The following is a 22,064-nucleotide window of genomic DNA, read 5'->3' on the forward strand; positions in this document are numbered from 1 at the left end:
ATAGATGGTTTTTGGTTTCAGAATCCATGTAAGAAAACTCAGCCATATAGATTAAAGCTTTATAAATACACCTCCTGTAGTCATTCAGCTCATGCCAACATCCATATACTCAGGGCCACCATACATCGATTGTCTTGCCCCTAAGCAGTCAAATCACCACTCATTAAGTGTGCATATGGAGAAAAATAAATTAAAGTTTTGGATATCATTAACTTCATTTAAGCAAACACATACACCTAGTAGGTCCTCATAGATATTACTTAAGAAATTTGCAAATTATATAGCTAATGGATACATGAATGCTAGAGTAAGACCATATTGTCAAGCAAGAAGTTTGATTCATATCTGAATATATTCAAGGTTTATACACACTTCCTCTCATATGGAGGAGCTGCAAAGACTAACCTAATTTGTTCACCAAACTTTCACTAAGAACGAATACAATGGGAATTGGAAAACAAGTTGCTATCATAATGGAGAGGGTTAGGACCCAGCTATATATGGCATCACAGCTATATAAATTCAAAAATAGGGCTAAAAATTTATGGCAAGAAATATACACATGGATCATGTCTCTCAAATGTACACAAGCAGTATTCTTGCCTCGTGGTATTGTAGTACATACAACACATTGCTGGGTACCGAATCAACCAATGATGCTATTCTTATCACATCTGCACAACAGGATCACACTTGACAAATGAGCCTGAATATCAGCACCAAAGACCCCTATGCAAACAAAGACTGAAGCAGCAGGTAACTTTAGTCACCTGATCACCACTTCAATCACCTAAGGCCCTGAATCAACCCCTCCAGCTCTCTCCTCCCAAACCTTCTCCCACTTAGATGAGCATCTTTCGACCTCGCTGCAAAGTAAAATATCAACCATGCCACCATGAAATAAACCTCAACCAATGCCTGAAAAAGCACAGCAAATGATCTCCCAAACACTCGCGCTAAAACCCACCGCATAAAAGCCCCACACATAATTAACTCCAAGCACTTGAGCTGAATAGACTGATGAATCATTGTTGCAAGCAAATAACACCCTTCTTTCACAATCTCCCGACCACCCCCTCGCCTCGTGTTAGCAATCGTTACCCACGAATCCACAGCAAACACGAATGACACAATCGTGTCCATCAAAAACCAAGCAAACAAAAACCCAGAAATCTCTTCATTATACCCCGGCACCCAGGGCGAACTAACAGAAAATGGCATCAATTTCAACCTCAAAAACAGCTTAAAAAACGAATACTGATCATGAATCTCGCCGAAAAACCACAACCCCAGAATCTGTGTCAATGCATCCCTAACTGCCCACCTCATAAGAATAAACCCAGAAAGCTTCTTCACCCCCAAATTCGACCCACTCCAAACAGTCCCAAAAATTGAGGTATACTTTCCCAACAAATCATTCACAACAGAAATAAACACAATCCCAAGTGCCCAAGAATACGTAATCACAAACCCAAGAATTACCCAACCATAAGCAGCAGAAAGTACACTTACAAGAAAGAACAACGCAGCTGCATCACGACGACCCAATTCCAACCCCGCCACAAAAAACCTCAAATCAACCACATTTTCTCTCTCCTCCCCATTATCCCTCTCCAACCCCACAACCCCATCACTCGAATTCCCCCTCTTCAGCTTAGTTTCATCAATTTCAATCCTGGAAAACCTAAATCTGTGATTGTTGAAATCACTCAGACTATAAGAAGTCGAATTAACATCCAAATTCCGGGAATTGAAGAACAGCGATCGATGATCATGATCATCATCCCCAGAAAAGAAGTCATCATCTAGGGTTCCAACGCGAGTAAGATGGAGAAAAGGGCGGTGACGACGGTGGCGAAGAGGGGAGGAGAGAGAATCGGAAGTGGGGTTGTTGTTGTTGTTGGCGGCGAGGTCGATGCGAGAGAGAAGGGATTTGATTGAAGGGTCACGGTCGATGACAGAAGTGACGAAAACGGTGCCGTTTTCGAGGAGGATTCGGAAGGAGAAGAGGAGGAAAGAGAGGAAGAAGAATGTTGGGAAGAGAGTGAAGAATGTTGCGCCGGCGCTTCGGAGGATTCCGGTGGTTGTCCGGTGATCCCACCTCTCATCACTGCTGTTGTTGTTGGTGTTGCTGGTGTTGTTGCTCATTTGATTTTGATGGTTTTTTGTTTTTTTGATGGGGTTATTTGTGTTTGGGGTTGAATATTTTTTAGAGGGGGGTTGTTTGTTATTGTTAGTCCAGCTAAGAAAGGAAAGAAAGGTGGCCAACACTCCAACAGTACAACGTCATTAATCAATGTAATAGAATAGGTAGTATTAATGAATATAAAGAGGATGAGTTTATGGGTGTCAAGAGGTCTAGACTCTAAGGAGTATCAAAAATAATCAAGGAATGGAAAAGGGAAAGGAACTCGGAATGTTAAAGTACGATATGTGATGTGAGACTGGAGTTGTCGTGAGTCTACTTGTTATTAGCTCATCTAGTCCACAATTCTAATTATATGATCTTCGAAATGTCTTAACTGATTTAATAATTAATACAGGGTACAAAACATTGTTTTATTTTAAGAAAATTTGTTTAATGGCAAATAGGAAAACCTCGTACTAGTAACAATAGTTAGAGCAACTCCAATGGTTGTAGCTAAGGACTTACTTGCAATATTCCATAACTCCTGCCAACTAGCTTGACCATTGGAGATTTGAAAAAATAAAATTAAAAAAAAAAAAAAAAAACCAAGCTAATTTGTTTGAAGAAAAACTTGCCAAATTGAGAATAAAATTAAAGTAAATAAAATAAAATATAAAAAAAGTGAATTAAGGAGGTGGGGTTCATTTAAATAATAAGCTAATAGCTAGTCATTGAATCTCAAAGTAGCTAAAATAATAATTAGCTTAAAATATTGTGTGGCATGGAAAGCTAATTTGATGTGAGACTAGAGTCATTTTGAGCCTACTTGTTAAGGCATTTCAAAGTTCATATAGTTAGAATTGCGGGCTAGATGAGCTAGAAACAAGTAGACTCATGACAACTCCAGTCTCACATCACATATGGTACTCCAGTCTCTACTTGTTACTTGATTATTTAGCGTGCAATTGTAATAATATGATCTTCGACCTGCCTAAAGAGACTTGATAGTTAATAGTTCAAAGCATTATTCATTTTAAGAAAATTTGTTATTAGTGGCAAATGAGGAAACCTTGAAAATTTGTTATTAGTGGCAAATGAGGAAAATTTGTAAATTACCACCCAAAAAGGAGTCCTGTTTTGAAATTACCACCCATTAAAAATTTAATTTTAAATCACCACCCATTAAATTTAAAAACTTTTCAGATTACCACTTTTTTTGGATTTCCGGTGGAATATCCGTTTGAGGGCCCCACCCAACGGCTAATAACCGCTAATTTGACTCTTTTAATTTGAATGTTTCCCTCCCCTTTCTTTTGTTTATAAACTCTCCAACTTTAATTCACATCTTTTACTTCAAATTTCATCCAAATTTCCTCAAATTTCAACTGATACTGTGTGAAAAAATTATCCATTGAGGTTCAGACTCTCAATTCGCATCTAAGGTATGAATCCACTACTTCATAATTTAAGGTTTTTTGCCAATTTAGGAATTAGGGTTATCGGGGCAATTAATTTGGGGGTTTTCTGCAATTAGGTTACCTGTTTGAAATTAATTGGGCATTTCTGTTAGATTTCTGCTGATTGGACTTGATGTTGTCTAATTTTGTTGAATAATTGTATTTTATGTGCTGTGTTTTGTGAATGAAAGATTTGACTGAGAATTCAAGGAAGAAAGAGGGAAAAGATTGATGCTTTTGGAAGAATTAAGTGAAGGAATTGATGAGATAAGTAGTTTTTTTGAGTTTAATGTAACAGTCATAATATTAGGTCGAAAGAAAGGAAGAAAAAAAAGGAGGGAAGTTAATAAGGTGGGCCCTCAAACGGAAATTCCATCGGAAATCCAAAAAAGGTGGTAAGAAATGTCTTTTAATTTAACTAGGGGATTCTAAGCGCGCGATGCGCGCGATATAGGTAGTGTTTCAAGTTGAGTCATTGCAGTTAGTCTTAATACCTTATGCATGTTTGCATATATTTTATTATAACTATTTGTACATATGCGGGCGATTAATATGTTGAATGTCATGTATCTTAGCAATGCTCAAAACTTTAGCAAATTACTTTAGAATTAGTGAATGAGTTCTTAAAAGTATCAAGTTCTAGACATGCAAATGTTTGTTATATTTAAAGTACAGATTGAAATGGTTCAATTAGCAGAACATCACATGTCTATATTTTTCTAATTTTCTTGTATTCATATAAGATCGATACCAATACACCTCACTTTTAGTTTTAATCGGTTAAAGTTATGATCATAATAATTGCAATAAATGTCATTTAACAATGATTGCCTTGTAAATAATTTATTTTACAGAGTAAATTGATATTATAAGTTAGTAATTTATTTTGTTAAAGTTACAAAAGTAATGAAGTTATTTCTTCAATCGGTAAAAAATGCAGTGGACAAAATGGACCAAGTAACCTCAAGAACTAAGGGCATGTTCTCATACGACTATTTAGTTCAGCTCAGCTCTAATAAGTTCAATTCAATTCAGCTCCTAATTTCCTTCTCTCATAAAATATTCATTTCAGTTAAGTTCAGTTGAGCTCTAATAAGTTCAGTTCAGTTCACATATCTTAATACTTTCGGAATCAACGAATATAGTGTGTCCTAAGTCGGTAGCAAGATCAGAAGGCTCCGAGAGCCCTAGATAAAGATTGAAATCTTGAACAAATCAAAACTCTTGTTCAATTCAGTTCAGCTCAGTTTAGTCAACGAGAACAGACCCTAAGTTAAGCGGAGAAATAAGGTCCAAGAATTAAAAACAATAGATGCTGAGTGATTGACTATGTGAAATTGTCAATCAAGTTCATTCCCAATTCAAATTTCTACCTAGCTAGTTTTTAGTTCAAATGAGTAAAAACTTGGGCAATTATTGCTTGGACCTTAAGAGTCACCAAACTAACTAAACTATCTCAATGGCATTAATACCGCAATTTCTTGAATAACTTTCTGGTTATTGTATTTGACCAACCTTTGTCTTAGCTTCTAGTATTTTTATATTTATATTTTTATTATTATTATTATTATTATTTTGTTAGAACTACTCATATGATCTTTCGGATTTCACTTTTATGAACTTTTTTAAATGAACCAATACCCTTGTAAACTTATATCAAAATCATGGACATCTGTTTTCTCTTACTGTCCAAAATATAACCGATTCACTAACCCACACTTGAGCCTGATTTCTCATATATCAAATTTCAGTTTCAGCACAGTTGCTTTTGCACTATATTGGTCGCTTGCTTCCATAGTTCCTTGTGCTTCATACAGGAAAGAATGTAAAATCAAAACCTCTCATAATCATACTTATGAAGGTTAGAATAATTAAAGCAATACTAAGTTGATTATACGTACTGACAAGTGAGCAATAATAGCAAATTAACAATAAAATAAATACATTGATTATTCATAAACTATTCATAAAACATTAATGGGGTATAAAGGTAATTAAACATTTTCAGGGTTAAAAATGTCCTAACACTATTTATAAGAGTATTTTCCCACTTTTTATAAGGTAGGGATGGATGGTAATCTAAAATAAAATTTTTAATGGGTAGTAATTTCTTAACAGGACCCCTTTTTGGGTGGTAATTTACAAATTTTCCTAAATCATAATCTATGGTCAACCAAAAGCAATAAATAGTGCAAATCTTCAATTGTGACAATATCATTAGAGAGATGGTTATAACTTTTTAATTTCAAAAATTAAAATCATTCTACTTAAATTTTGAAAATTTTATGGAATTTTCTTATGTTGGTTGTCCTTTTATTTACATATTAACATTATTGTTTTGTTTTATACAAGCATTTTGTTAGTTTTCTGGATAATGTATTTTCTCATGCAGCAACATTTTTTTTGAATGGACATTCACATATTGTTTTGCAATACATTCCCAAATAAATACCGTACTTACGAAATAAATTAATTTTTTTTCTCCTTATATGCTGTGTTACACATCAGTATAGCATTACCCACATACTTCTTTTAATCCTTTGTTTTTGGGAATTTCTCAACGGTAATCCCCAACTTTTGCCATACACCAATGGTAACCTCCCCTTTTTTTTATTATTCAAAATGACCTTAATTAGAAATTTCATCTCATTTATGACATTAATGGGAGTTGATTAATTTAAAAAAACTAACTATGGTTATCTTTGAAAAAAAAAACTTAAAAAAAAAAACTAAAAAGAAAAACTACCAACCCAGCCAGCCCCATCACCAGTTCACCACCTCCTGCCAGCGTCTAGGGTTCCCCTTTCCCCCCGCCGGCGACGCTACCCCAGCCCCACCATTACCCAGAACCCGAACCACGTTGACAACCCTCCCTCTCTCTCCTTTTCCCGCTGCAACCACCATTTTCACTCAAATTAAAGTTCGCAATTGAGCAATCAAATCTTTAATTCGTTCCATTGTCCTTTATTTTTAATCACAATGTGTTTTTCTAACCTTAAATCAAGCAATTATCAATTCTTAGATTTTTCCCAATTTCTAGGGTTCTTCCAATTCCATTCTACATTGTTGGAATTTGAACAATTAGCCACAAATTGTAAGATGGTGTGTAAGGTGGTTGTTGCGGGCTGCACTAGAGGCAAGGTGGTTGATTGGTGGGTTGGGCGATGAATGTGGTTGCGAGGGTAGATGTAGCGTGGCTGGCTGGTGGTGATAATGGTTGTTGCAGGGCTGCTGGCGGTAAGTGCGTGGGCTTATGAGGGAGGTGCGGTATTTTGTGTGGTGGTGCGGCTGATTGGTAGTTTTAAGTTCGTTGGTCTAGTGGTTGTGACGGTGAGAAGGAGAGAGAGGGTGGGTCATGGGAGAAGGTTTGGGAATCTGACTTGGAGGTGGTCGAGGTGGAGCTGGCGCAGCGTCACTGGCGGTCGGGGAGCCTGGTCGGAAGAATCTGGGGTAGTCGCCGGAAAGGGAGATGGTGGCTGAGCAGGTGGTGGCTGATTTTCGGTGGTTGTGTTAATTTTTTGAGTTTTTTTTTTTTTTAATTATAAATCTAACCATAGTTAATATTTAATGAAATAAGGTTATGAGTGAGATGAAATTTTTAACTAAGGTCATTTTGTATAATAAAAAAAAAGGGGAGGTTACCATTGGTGCGTAGCAAAAGTTGGGGGTTACCGTTGAAAATTTCCCTTTGTTTTTTCCAGCTTGAATTATTTTGTCTCACGAAAAGATTCAAAATGGAAAGAACAAAAATCAGAATGAGTATTATACTAAAAATGAAAATATTAAAATTTATAAATATATGTAATCCCTCCACTTCTACAATTAGGGGAATCAATCACTCGAACAATACAAGAATAGAAACATTCAAACGCAAGCAGGAAACGAGAAATCCCTAAAACGGTAAAACCTCATATATATTATCTGGAATAAATTACCAGAAACAAAATTTATTACTCGTAACATAAAGCAGAGGTAAAATCCTATTTATTTGTATTCGGTAAATTAGCAAAACTCATGGAGTTTGGTACAAATCTTTTCATAAAATTTCAGGGCTTCCGATGTACTTGGGAAGTGCTAAAAGAATCTATCAATAAAATGAGGTTGTGTTGCTCACTCCTCTGAGAAGATGAACCTGCCGCAAAGGTCTTTTGTTGACATAGCAAGGCAATCTCCTTTAAAATTAAATTGAAAAGATGGTTTTGGTTTTTGGACTTAGGAAATACACTACACAAAAAGATCATGTATAACCTGTTCAAAGATTATCACAAATTGCATTTGTAAAGTCTGTAGTAGAAGATTTGCCGCCAAGATCGATGGTTCGATATTTTCCTTCAGCGATTGTTTTCAGAACAGCATTCTGAACTTGATCTGCTTTGTCATTAAGTTCCAAGTGTCGTAGCATGGTCACAGCACTTAGAAGCAAAGCAGTTGGATTCGCCATGTTCTGCAAATATGAAAGATGTAAAATTAGCAGATTATTAAAGAGACACACAAATCAACAACCCTAACCAAACAGGCTCTACATCATTATGTAAACAATGAAATGATGAATATGTTTGTGAAGGGCAAAGGGATACAATCCATCTTTATGAGCCGAGGCATATTTGTTTGGCAAACTCCTACAGATTTTCAGAAGCCTTGGGTAAATAGCTACCTACCCATAAGACATAGGATGTGGCTACCCTGAAGTTCAGGACTAGCAAGGGCAGGTCCACTTCGAACGCATTAACCAAGGAGAATACTTGATTAATAAGCTCCTCAAAATTAAAAACTACGGTTTTGTGCCATCCAAACAAAAATCAGTTCAAGCAACCAAGCAAGGAATATATGAATGTGCTGTTATACATGACCTGAAGAATGCAGATAGCTTACTTTACTTATAAACTAAATTAATTTGAAAAGCTCCGCCCAGTTGTAGTCATGGCAAACATTTAAGACTAATGCCTTCTAAACTTCATGTAGTCTTATTCCAAAGTATCTAATTTGATAGTCAAATTTCATAGTTAGTGCAGTTTGGGCAAATACTAAATTTTATTGAAGCCACTCTATTGGAAGCAAAACAATTGAACATGAGTAATTTCTAACATCATACTATAGGTAATTTCCATATCTTACCTGAATTGCTAGGAAAAAGAGAATAATATAATGAAAGAAGTCACATCACATGGCTGCACATACTTCTTGCAATGAAGACCAAAGCAAACTTCAGTATAAGAGAGCAATATTACCCTTAACACTCTTCCTAATATACTCAAAGACCCATAATAAAGACTGGCTAAACTGCATTAGCTGAACTCGCTAAGAATAAAATAAGCATGTCTTAAAGTACATTTTTTGAGGATTGACAGGTTCAACTATGATAAATAAATAGTACATTTTTTAAATTTGACAGCTTTAACTAAACAACTAGTGCGTCTGAATATTGAATAGGAAGCAGCCACAGAGCTGGGTCAAGCTGAATCCTAGAGCACATACAATCATGCAACTACCCTAAGCATCCCCCCCAAAGTAGAAAAGAATTTCATTATTACTTACACTAAGGCCCTGCCCCCCGGAGTAACAGTTACCCGGTAACATTCTAACCTACCCATTTTCTTTGTTTCCCTCTTTTTGCAACTTGTTCCCAGATTTTCTATCTTCCTCCTTCCATAATCCATATCCATGAAGTTGCAATCTGAATTCATTGTATTTTAAGATCTGGTATGTAAAGTGATTTTTTTTTCAATTCAATATTTATTAATTTCAATTTTCTTTTTTTAATCAGTTTACTTCAATTTTGACCTTGATTTTCAGGTACAAAAAAAAATAAAATAATAATTGACTAATCAGTTGATTTCCAAAAAAAAATTACTTTAATTTTTAACTTGATTTCTTCAGTTTTTTTTTTTTTTTACTTTTAAATTTTGATGACGGACCAAGTTGAATTTTGAATTACTTTTCTTTATATACTTTTTTTTTTTTTTCCCCCCTTTGACAAGATTTTTTATGTGAGATTTTTTTTTTCGTTTTTGATTTTCAGATTATTACTATGTATATTTTTTTATGAGAACTTATTAAGTATTTTGTTGAAAAAAATGTAAAAAAGTGATCTGTTTGTTTTGACTTCTTGATAGTATTTTGATAAATTTTATGTTTGTAAATCAGATTTTAATTTTATGTTTCTATTGGATTAATCAAATTTAAATGATTTTTAGGGGGGGGGGGGGGGGGGGGGGAACCTTATAACAGAAGGAAGAGAATGTGCAGAGTAGGCAGTAATAGGACTAGCAGCTAATGAGTGCTCCGCATAATACCAAACACAAGAATAAGTTTCCCTAGTAATGAGTTATCTAGTGCCAAGCCTACTATATATGAGTCCCCATTACAGTTTCCCTCCATTAATTACTTCCCCCTAACAAATCCCACCTAATCATTATCCCCCTAACATCTCCCTTAAATCCAGGCAAGCCCTAAGTCTAGTCTAGTGTGTGAGTCAGGTCAATCACTGGGAGAAGTACAAGAAGAGCAAATAAATGAATAAAGCAATATATATGAACCATCATATTGAAATAAGGATATAAAGTGCACATCACAATCTAAAGTAAAAGCCAGATTAAATGATACACCATGAATATAGAAAGCTACAAAACAAAACCAGGGCTTAACTAAGAACTCCAGACCACGAGGCAATAGCTAAGTTCACAAAACACATGTGCGACCTTGTTAGATGGCCTCTCAAAAAGTGGTTTCTTACTAAACCTATTCAAGTACCGGTAGAGAGTTAACTCCAAGCATGTATCCTTACTAAAGGATACAATTGAAAATGTAGACCTCACTAATTTAGTATTTATCATTTATCATGCAGCATAATGCTTACAGAGGATAACAAAGCTTTATCATCCTAAGAAAGTTGCAAATATAAGTTTGAAACTAAAATAAAATTTTGTCAAGTATGATAAAGAGGTGACAAACAGACAGAGCAACTAGCAAAAAAAAATCAAGAAACAAGCAGCAAGCTGAAGAAACAGAAAAAGCTGGTGATTGTCAGCTAGGTAGCACGGAAACAGCAATACATAAGAACAGGGTTTCAAAACATTTTCAATTTGCCATGTCACAGGGGAAAACACTTCTTTATACTCTGATCCTTTTTTTGGAAATATTCCAGGCGCTTCCCCTTTCAGAAGCAGCAAAACCCCGCCCCCTTGACATGTCAAGTGTCACTGCTTCTTAGCTTGTCAAAATACAAATGGTTTCGATTAAGCTCACCATGGCACAGATAGATATGATCAAACAAAGAACTGCAGGGATGCTTAGATTGCTTACACGGTACAAAGCAAAGTATATGGTACCACAGCTTAAAACAGAGGCATAATATTCTAGCACTTATGTATTTACAATTTATTTTGTTATCTTCACCTTCATAGTATTTTTACCAACCTATACATTTTTAATGCAGGCTCATATACGCGGTCTACTTCTTAAGCAATTCTCAGCTAAATAAAAATGACCTGTAACAAATAATTTTATTCAATAGTGCACCAATAACAAGAAAATGAAGTATAACACAAGCTGATGATTAAAAAAGACTAATACTTCCTTTGTTCCCCGAATATTGCACCAATGGGAGTTTTACGCATTCCAATGCATATTTTCAACCTTAAATATTATTAGTTGTATTACTTGTATAACAGTAAAATTATATAGAACTGAAATTATGAAAGTACATAACATGGCGAATGTAACAAGACCCACATGACTATATTTTCCCTAAAAGTCACATTACGTAATTCAAATGAGCATGTGAATAGTGTAAAAAGAGCAAATGGTGTTTAATTTAGGGTACGGAGGAAGTATTTACTTTTGTTATTTGGGAAAATGTAGGAGTGATGAAACCTTTGCAGCGTATAAGGAGGCTAAGAGTAAGGCAAAGGCAGCTGTTCGCCAAGCAAAAGAAAAGGCATATCAGGAGGTTTATGAAAAGCTTGATTCCAAGGAGGGAGAAAGGATCATTTATAAGATGGCAAAGAGAAGACAAGAGGCAAGGAAGGATATTGGCATGGTGAAGTGTGTCAAAGATAAGAACCAAATGGTCCTAGTGCAAGAGGAGGGCATCAAGGACAGGTGGAAGGGGTACTTCGATGAATTATTTAATGGAAGTAATGGAGTTGTGATAGGAGATACCTCTATGAGTGATGAAGAAATCAACATGGAGTATGTGCGAAGGATTAGGAGAGTAGAGGTGGAGATTGCACTGAGGAAGATGAAACCTAAGAAGGCGGTTGGCCCTGATGGGGTACCGATAGAGGTGTGGAGGTGTTTGGGTAAGATTGGTATTGATTGGTTAACAAACCTTTTCAACAAGATATGGACGGCTACAAGGATCCCACAAGATTGGAGGAAGAGCACCTTGGTCCCGGTTTATAAAAACAAAGGAGACGCTCAAGATTGTTCTAACTATCGAGGAATTAAGCTTATGAGCCATACTATGAAGTTGTGGGAAAGGGTGATTGAACAAAGGTTGAGGGCATGCACAAGCATTTCAGATAACCAATTTGGTTTTATGCCTGGGAGATCTACTATGGAGGCAATCCATTTGATAAGACAAATGATGGAGTTTTATAGGGTAAAGAAGAAAGATCTTCATATGGTCTTTATTGATTTAGAGAAGGCATATGACAAGGTGCCAAGAGAGATACTTTGGTGGGCAATGTTGAAGAAAGGTATCCCACGAAGGTATGTAGACCTAGTTAAGGATATGTATCGGGATGTGTCAACAAATGTGAGGACATGCGGAGGGTTGACAAAAGATTTCCCTATTACAATCGGATTGCATCAAGGGTCTGCATTAAGCCCTTTTCTTTTTGCAACGGTTCTAGACGAATTAACTAGACCAATTCAAGATGAGGTTCCATGGTGTATGCTGTTCGCAGATGATATCGTTTTGGTGGATGAGACTAAGGATGGGGTTAATGTCAAGTTGGAGCAATGGAGGCAAAGGTTGGAATCTAGAGGGTTTAAGCTAAGTCGGAGTAAGACTGAATATTTGGTATGTCGTTTTGGCACTCAGAGGGGGACAAGCAATGAAGTGGTGAGTTTGGATGGAAAGGATTTGACCATGAGTGAATGTTTTAAGTACCTAGGGTCGATCATCCAGAAGAATGGTGACATTGATCAAGACGTGACCCACAGGATTAAGTCAGGGTGGCTTAAATGGAGAGCGGCCACGGGAGTGCTATGCGACCGCAGCATTCCCTTAAAGTTGAAGGGAAAATTCTACAGGACTGCCATAAGACCAGTGTTGCTCTATGGTACAGAATGTTGGGCTTCTAAGAAAGAGCATATTAAAAAGATGGAGGTTACGGAAATGCGCATGTTAAGGTGGATGTGTGGAAACACTTTAAGAGATAGAATCAGAAATGAGGTTATTCGCAAGAAAGTAGGTGTGGCGGGCATTGTAGATAAATTAAGGGAAAATCGTCTGCGTTGGTTTGGACATGTAAGACGGAGACCCGAGGGTGCACCGGTGCGAAGAGTGGAAGAGTGGGACCATGGAGGGATTAAACGAGGAAGAGGGAGACCAAAGATGACTTGGTTGGAAGGAGTGAGGAAGGATATGAAGTGCATGGATGTACGTGAGGATGAAGTTTTGGATCGTAAGGGATGGAGGAGAAAGATTTATGTTGATGACTACACGGAATAATCAAATTTGGTTCATGTTAGCCGACCCCACTTTTGGGATTAAGGCTTTGATTGATTGATTGATTGATTGTATCCCATTAGTGTTTTATTAACTGTATTGTATCCTTTGCTAAAGTTTTCTCAAACCTTTATGTTTATACTCTAAACGTTTTAACCACATCATTAAAACTTTCTTGAATTTTACATTTTGTTTTCTTTTAAAACTCCCTTTATTTTTCTTGGACGCTCTTTCTTTTTCCCACTTAACTCACCTTTTTTCAAACTCTTTAAATTGATTATCTTGCTATGTCCCTTATAATATTGTACGGTCCCTTGTGACAATTTATGTTAGCCGACCCCAAATCACTTTGGGACTAAGGCTTTGTTGATGTTGTTGTTGCATATGCTATGTTAAATAGACCTGGAAAACTAAGAAGCCTTATATATGCTCCAAATCTAATCAATACAAACCACACCAAAAGCGAACAACTCATTGCCACCATTTTCACAAATACACATTCAAGGAAATCATTACATGTATATTGATCAATCATATTATCATAAAGTCATGAAAATGACAGTTTCAAAAGTATCTTATTCAATCGAAACATATAAAATCTTCATCAATCAATTTGCTGCAAAAACAAAGAAAAAGATTTGCCACCCACCGCAATAGCTATATAACAAAACATTTACTCCCCGTGCACCAGTTTCATAGCTCTTCCGCTCTTCTATCACTCCAATTTGAGTGAAATTAAAAGTGATATCATAGTAGTAATGGCATTCACCAGTGTCAAACCTCATAAATAACCTCATCCAATAAAACACGACCCTCCTGATTTCTTCAATCCACAGCTTCAGCACACTTGAGAGAAATCATAACAAGAAACTACTCCCATACCATTAGCTCACAGCTCTTCCGCTATTCTCTCACTCCACTTTGAGTGAGCTTAAAGGTAATATCCTAGCAGTATCGGCATTCACCAATGCCAAACCCATCTCCAACACTAAGCTCACTTAATCACTTATCAACTCACCTTCACAAATAACACAATCCAATAAATCATGACCCTCCTAATTTCTTCAACCACTCCACTCGAGAGAAATTATAAGTTTATAACAGAGCAACTACTCTCCTCTCACCCCAATTTGAGTGAACCTAATGTAATATCCTAACTGTAATGGCATTTACCAGTTTCAAACCCAACAACTCCAAGTCTCCAACAATAAGCTCAATTAGCCCAGCCATGCAAATAACCCCATCATTCCATATAACATGACCTTCCGGATTTCTTCAACCCACAGATTTATAGCAGACTCAAGAGAGATGATATTGGGCTCAAGTAGCCAGAACCCTCTTTTAAACCTTTCAGATTACAAATCCATCATTCTTTAAACCCAAATGTCTCAACGCTTTTTCAATACCTTAACTAGTTCACTCTATTTTCCTAAACCATAACCACCAACCCTCACCTTTGCATCACTACATTCAACATTTAGACCGGAATTCCTGTGCTTATTTCTCCAACCCGCAGGATTCCAATGGCAAACCCAACCTTCACCTCATGGCATCTCACATCAGGAATCAAAACTCATCTCCCACACTACAGCTCCTAAAGTAAACTTTCAGATCTAAATATGTATAATAATTCCTCTCCCTTTAACCTGTATATATAGCACTCCTGATTCCACTACCACCACTAATTCACTACCCTTTCCATTAGGATAGTTCATATTAAGCTTCTGTTTTAAGTTTATTATTTTAGATTTTTAGGTATTTTAGGACATAAAGGCTGTTATCCCATGCAATCGATAAGTAAGAAAATGAGACGAAAATTTGGAAATGATATTTCAAAAAATGGAAAAAAAAAAAAAAACAAAGTAAATGAACTTGGATATTTCTCTATTCCCAACTAAAAGTCCCGTATTCTTTTAGCACAAAGTTTTAGGAAGGTAAAAACAATTTTTTTTTTTATTTTACTTTTTTTTTAAAAAAAAAAGGGTGGATTCCGGTAGATTAAAGGTAAATTTGAAATGAAGACATTGGGGTTTGGTTGGTCAAAGTGAATTAAAAAAGGGAAGGGTGAGATAGTGCCCATAGTGGGGTTTGAATGATCAAAATAAGATGTCTTAGTAGGACTTCTCTTTAGAGGCAAGATTTGAAATAAAATAAGATCTTAAAATAAGTTGAGCAAAACAGTCTTAGTAGGTGACCATGTTCATACCCTATGAAAGACAATTTTAGTGTCTAAAGTCTCGAAAAATACATGCAAAGAGCAAAATCGAATTTATAAGCATTAGCAAGGTCCAGCATGTTTCTCACTTGGACCTTTAAGTAATTGCAATATTACAGATCATATAGGAAGATAACAAAATTGTTGTTGGTAAGTATTGAGGCGGGTAAAGTACAATGGTACAAAAGAGAAGAACGACAGCATAAACACTCAGGCAAAATTAAAAACTAATTTCTACAGAAATCCAGATTATGCATTAGGTTTAAGTTAAGGCTCTTAACAGGCCAAATAAAATTAAAGAAACATTATCCAGCAGACAGTATTATTCTTGTTATATGGTATAAGGGCACAATTGTGGACTACAATAGCAATTCCAAGCAAAAAAATTATGTTCACAAAGGCCAAATCATTTCAAACTTTCAAGTACCAAAATGACATTAAATTTACAGTGACAAACTCAAATCTATTAAAAAAAAGAGCAATCCTCGGCCTAGATCTCATTATCCAATTGCCAATTGACATATATATGAAAAAAGCAGCTCAAAAAAAGTCTAATCGGAAGAAGAGAAGGCAAAAGCCGCCAGGAACATTATTTTTTTGGCATAAGCATGTTCGGATAATTATCCCGTGTATGCATCACATATACTTACATCCACATATACATGTAAGCAAGCCCACATAAACACTTATACATGCATATACAACAAGAACTTTGGATGTAACATACTAGTATACTACCCATAGGCAGTATTGAAGTATGCATCACATATACTTACATCCACATATACATGTATGCAAGCCCACATAAACACTTATACATGCATATACAACAAGAACTTTGGATGTAACATACTAGTATACTACCATAGGCAGTATTGAAGTATAAATCTCACCTTTCCAGCAATATCAGGAGCTGAGCCATGCACAGCTTCAGCAAGAGCAATACCTCCCTCCCCAATGTTGCAGCTACATCAGATGTATTTTAAATTAGTTTTAAATAATAAATATCATCTAAAAATCTATCTGACATATACAAATGTTCAATGACTACAAATGAGAATTAAGAATAGCCTCACCTTGGTGTTAAACCCAAACCGCCAATTAAACCAGCACAGAGGTCACTGATAATATCACCATAGAGGTTAGGCATGACCAATACATCAAATAGCGCAGGATTCTTCACAAGCTGTTCGAAGATAAAATTAAATTAGTACTTACATTGCTCTATAGCCTATACCCATAATAGTGTTTCTCGCTGAGCCTTGGGCATTAGCCCAATATATGTATATACTACCTCCGTTACAGATTATGTGCAACGATTTGACATAAAGCAGAGAGGGAAAATGTCTAATCGTTGCACATATCCTGTAACGGAGGTAGTATATAAAAAGAAAGCTTATTAGCTGAGAAATAGAGGGTACAAAATAATTGGATGTATCCTCATTAACACCCAAAAAAAAAAAAAAGCAGCATCTAGTTAAAAAGACTGTATAACCACAAGGATTCACCCTTCAGGCCTTCAAACTTGCATTAATGACTAATCGTAAGAGCCAATCCATTGATTAGTGAGATTATTATACTCACTTTTCCTAGAATTCTATCTTTCAAGCATTTGTAAGGTTTTAAAAAGTATCCGTACCATCATACAGCAATTGTCAATGACAACTTCCTCGTATACAATCTCAGGGTACTTCTCTGCAACTTCCCTGCAGCACTGGGAGCATCAAAGAAACAGATAAATAAGTATAAAATAAAACAAGAAATTAAGTAGTGCGCTCAAAATTTGAAAAGAAAAGTTTGAACCTTCAAAAAAAGACCATCAGTTTTCTGCATGATGTTTGCTTTGTGTATCGCAGATACTCTCTTTCTTCCATGAGCTTTTGCATACTGAAAGGCATGCTCGGCAACCCTCAAACTTGCTTGACGAGTAATGATCTTGATGCTCTCAACAACACCCCTAACCACCTAGTACCATATGCATCAGAACCAAATAATATCAGAAACATTCAGTAGTGTGCCATCATCTGCTTTCATATACTTATCCTCCAATCCTTTTGGAATAATTTAACAAAAATGCCCTAAAAACAATTCGCTGTATGCAACAAATGCTTTCAGCATCAAAGATACATCTCAAGTCGTTTTTAAGCGCTTTTCAACATCTTTAAATAAAGTAAACTAGACAAACACTATAAAGGGGAACAAGTAAAATAAACTTAAACCTGACGAGATGACTTACTTGGTGTTCAAGTCCACTGTACTCTCCTTCAGTGTTCTCACGGATGGTGACAAGATCCACATCATCATACCTGGTCTTATAGCCAGGAAGACTGAAGCAAGGTCTAACATTGGCATACAAATTAAGTTCCTTCCTCAAAGTAAGGTTAAGTGAACGATGCCCCTTTCCAATAGGTGTAGCCATTGGACCTTTTAGACCCACCTTATTACGACGTACAGATTCTAAACTTTCCCATGTGAGAAAGCTTTGGGTTCTAGGATCTACTTCTGTCCCAACAAAGTGTTCCTCCCACTCAATAGGTATTTGAGCTGCAGTAAATATCTGCATTCAGGAAACAAAACAATCAATTAATTATCCCCTTCATTTTCTTTCCCCCTCTTAACATAATTCACATCAATCAAATGATTGATGAAAAGTAGACTTATCAAACAGGGCGAACAAAGGTTGGTTAGGGTTGAGGGATTTTAATTTGGCAACAATTTCAGGTCAGTACCTTTAGGTGTGGGTTGAACAATTACAGGTTAGATTTTTGAAAATGCCCATATTATTTCCATTTTAAAATGTGTCATACAATATATATAATCATATATGAACAAAAAGTATACTTGTACAAAATACATACATAAGATAACATAATAGACATTACCCAACCCTAAAATGATGTTTATGAATCATGTTTAAAAAAATCCTCATCATCTCATTTTATCTCAATAAATACATAGATTTAAGATTTGCAAGTGGGGTTTAAAAGGGCACAAAATTTTTCAATTTTTCGATTTTTGACTTAATAAGGCTAAAGGTCGTTGAATACAGTTTAAAACCAAAAGTATTCTTTATCAATATAGTAGTATAAGCCTAGCAAAGTAAGAACATCAGATACACCACATTAAATTAACAATAAGGTTAGTCAAGTTCAATTACGAAAGCCGCACTAAAAATTCACTCCTAATAAGCGATACAAAAGACCGAGGACACCATAGAACCAGAAATAAATTCCTTGAACAAGTCGACTACAGAAGTACAGATCATCAGCAACAACTTAATCATACTCAAGAATTCCACCCAATAGGCTTTAGCACAACCATTATACTATTCAAATACCATTAAAATTAATGAAATTAGTTGATAAAAATAAGATATACACTACTTCCAAACAACTTCTAACAGCAAATTTTAGAAAATAACATAATCGATTCCGATTTCGAAAATTACAGATGTCAACTTATTCCAGAGCATCAATTATCAATGAAATATGATAATAAACGATGAAATAATAGAAATCCACCCTAAAATCATAACCCTTAGCATCACAAATTCAAATAAAAAAAAAAAAGTAATTCGCCATATATACATCTACAAATCAAATAAGCCAATTCAACTTGAACAATCAAATCAAAATTCTGCAATCAAAACCAATGATCAACGAAATCAAAAAATTGACCTGTTTGACGGATTCGGCGATTTCAGGGCCAATACCATCGCCGGGGAAGAGAGTGGCGGTGATGGGAGCTCCGGTGGAGAATTGACGGCGAAGAGCGGAGGAGGAGGTGTGGCTTCCGACGGCCCGACGCAAGAATTGGGCGGCCATGGAAGACAATCGAAGAGAGAATTCTGGGGTTGAGATTGGTGGTGGAGTTGTGTTGCAGAAAGTTGACGGGGTATAATATAAAAGGAAGAAAGCCCTCTGCAAATGCTGAGAAGCCAATATATTCTCTCTTTATTATTGTTTGATTGATCCACCCTAAAAAAATAACACAACTACACAACATTTTCACTATTAAACCTTCTAAATACAATTAGAGAACAATCGTCAATCGGGTCGTTATGATCATAATCTCGTCGAATTAAGGTTTTGAATTGGGTTGGTTCTCGCAAAGTTCGGGTTGTCATTTCTTAAAATTCAGCGGGATTATCGAAATTTGTTGTAAAGTTCAACTCGTCATTTCTCTAGCTTCGGGGGCAATAATTCTCATATCCTAACATATTCTCCTTAACTTTAGAACCGTTTGCGCACTCCTAAAACTTGGGGGGGCTAGTTGTGTAGGGATGATCTTAGTCAGACGACTTGTTGAGCAAAGTGCCAATACGGACAGACATTTAAAAGAGCAGGCATGAGTAAACTCATACCACCTCTTAAGGGCTAGTTGTATGGAATAGCTTCTGTTAAGCTATCTCTGGAAGGAATTTTGTCTACATCAAGAGCAATTACTATATATATATATATATCATGGAGATAATAAGTTCATTCCTTTAGGTCGTCAATATCTTAAGCTAGAAGTGATCAATTTGGGCTAGACAAATGGGACATTGCCCAATGGAATGGATCCTACAAGATCACACTTTGTGGTGATGGATTGAACAAAAGAAAAAATATCCAATGTTGGGCCCTTTTAAGGGTGGTTGCCCAATTGGGTTTTTGCTTTGGACCCTAATTATATATATAAAGGAATGTAGGATATATAATTAGAGGTACCTAGGTTAATATGATTATTCCCAAGCAACTTAGCAAACACTCAAACCCTAATCCTCTCTCTCTCTCTCTCCCTCTCTTTCTCTCTCATGTGACGTGTGTGAGTGGTGGTCAGTTCTTCCCTCTCTCTGTAGAACGTGGTTCGAAAGTAGTTCGTGCCCAAGTACTTAGCAGTAGAGGAGGTTCAATTCTAGCCCATGGATTAAGTAATAGAATTGCATTTGAGGTCTTATTCTCCTGAATTTGTAGTTGAACTTACGTGTGCAAATCACGCATCAAAGGTATTATATATGTGAATCTTTATGTGTCATGCATATTAATCCTAATGAATACGAACGAAAATGATTCGTGAAATTCTGCAATATGGAACCTAGATCTCTATATCTCCTACTCCCAGCTTCACTTAGGAGATTTGCCTTAGTTCTGAGCATGGCATACTAAGAGCTTCACATCACTTTATGTCCGCGCCACAGCTGACCCACACAGCTCCAGCCCAGACGGAGTTTATACACCTATAAATAGTACATCAAGTATAACGGTAAAGGAGTTAGATACTTTGAGTTTCATTAGTTTCACTCTTTAAAACTACTCTCTCTCACTAAACACTAGCTAACTTAAGCTTCACATTATGTTTGAGGGAAGTAACGCGTGCTGTCTGTATAGGTATCTTGGCTGGACTAGATGCAACACTGTAGAAATTCCTTCCCTTTAAAATACATGTTTTGCTCTTTTTGAAATACAAAATAGGAAATTATAAGACATTACCATCATCATGATAATGGTTAAGACAATTATCAAAGATACACAGTGGAAGACTAGCTTTAAAAACTATTCAAAATAAAACTAACTTCAAAAGTCAACCAAACAAAAGTAAAGTCAAACTGAATCAACCCACAACTTGGAATCATTGTAGACCCTTTTCAAAACAAAAATAAATATTGAAAACATTGCTTTAATCTCACAAGCAATTATAAATGATAATCAAAGCAACTTAATCACATCATATCCTTATGGAAACCAAACACGATTCACTTTTCACTTATGCCCATCATGAATATGCTTCATCACCTAAAAAGTTACTCTTTACTTTGTCCTCACTACTCACCGTTAGAAATGGGTCGTCGTAGGGCCAAGATAAAGACAAGGCCAAACAAACATACAAACACACAATCAGCAATGCTGAGTACATAAGCGTAAATGATTCACATACACTAATATGCTTTTATCTTATCAATCACACAACCTACCTTGTTACTGATGAGTGTCATTTATGGCACTCATTCGGCTTCTTTTAGGATGATTTTCATGCTATTTTATAGCTTTTTCCTTAGTTTTTCTTAGTTTTGTTCTTTATTTCGTTAGTTTATGATTTCCTTAGTTAGTTTCCTTGTTTTGTGCATTTCTTTGTTTATTTGTTCTTTTTCCCTTTATTTTCTTGTTTTCGTTTGTTTTCAGGTTATGATCGTGTTTCCGAGGATTCCCGAGCCTTCCTCTCATATTTCTCATCAATTTGGATGCCTCATTTTCGCCTTTTGGAGCTTTAAGTTTGAAGGAACGTAAGGAGCAAGTCAAGATATCGGTGCACGCATGCGGTGGGGGCATCATCTTTGCCATGAACCCACCAAAATATCCATTTCAAGACTGCCTACCTTAGTGTTCATCATCATCACCAAGACGAGCGCACGAGGACGAACTAGGACGAAGAAAGAGAGGAAGTGCCCTCCGTACCCTTTTTCCCGCGGCCGCGCCTCTCCTTTGATGCGATCTCACCTTCCGGGGTTTCTTTTGGGACGATCTAACTAACTCTTCTTTTGTATTTTTCCTATTTATAGTCTTTCCTTCTATTTTTAGAGAGAGAACTTTTTAGAGAAGAATTCATTAG

The 22,064-nt window shown here is 36.1% G+C and overlaps 2 protein-coding genes across 2 annotated transcripts; both read right to left on the reverse strand.

Annotated features, from left to right (window-relative positions):
* Positions 1-318: 318 nt before the first annotated feature.
* Positions 319-2,434, reverse strand: LOC145617649 (uncharacterized). Its single transcript, XM_081672372.1, has one exon. The coding sequence runs from the start codon at positions 2,146-2,148 to the stop codon at positions 787-789; it is 1,362 nt and encodes a 453-aa protein (XP_081528498.1). The 5' UTR covers positions 2,149-2,434; the 3' UTR covers positions 319-786.
* Positions 2,435-7,464: 5,030 nt separating this feature from the next.
* On the reverse strand, positions 7,465-19,425 carry LOC145617209 (isocitrate dehydrogenase [NAD] catalytic subunit 5, mitochondrial). Its single transcript, XM_081671896.1, has 7 exons — positions 19,154-19,425; positions 17,713-18,033; positions 17,280-17,441; positions 17,116-17,190; positions 16,553-16,662; positions 16,370-16,442; positions 7,465-8,029 (listed from the first exon to the last, which is right to left on the reverse strand). The coding sequence occupies exons 1-7, from the start codon at positions 19,298-19,300 to the stop codon at positions 7,838-7,840; spliced, it is 1,080 nt and encodes a 359-aa protein (XP_081528022.1). The 5' UTR covers positions 19,301-19,425; the 3' UTR covers positions 7,465-7,837.
* Positions 19,426-22,064: the final 2,639 nt, after the last annotated feature.

This window comes from Chenopodium album, chromosome 26 (assembly GCF_948465745.1).
Source record: "Chenopodium album chromosome 26, dcCheAlbu1.1, whole genome shotgun sequence".
In the NCBI taxonomy this organism is placed as follows: Eukaryota; Viridiplantae; Streptophyta; class Magnoliopsida; order Caryophyllales; family Amaranthaceae; genus Chenopodium; species Chenopodium album.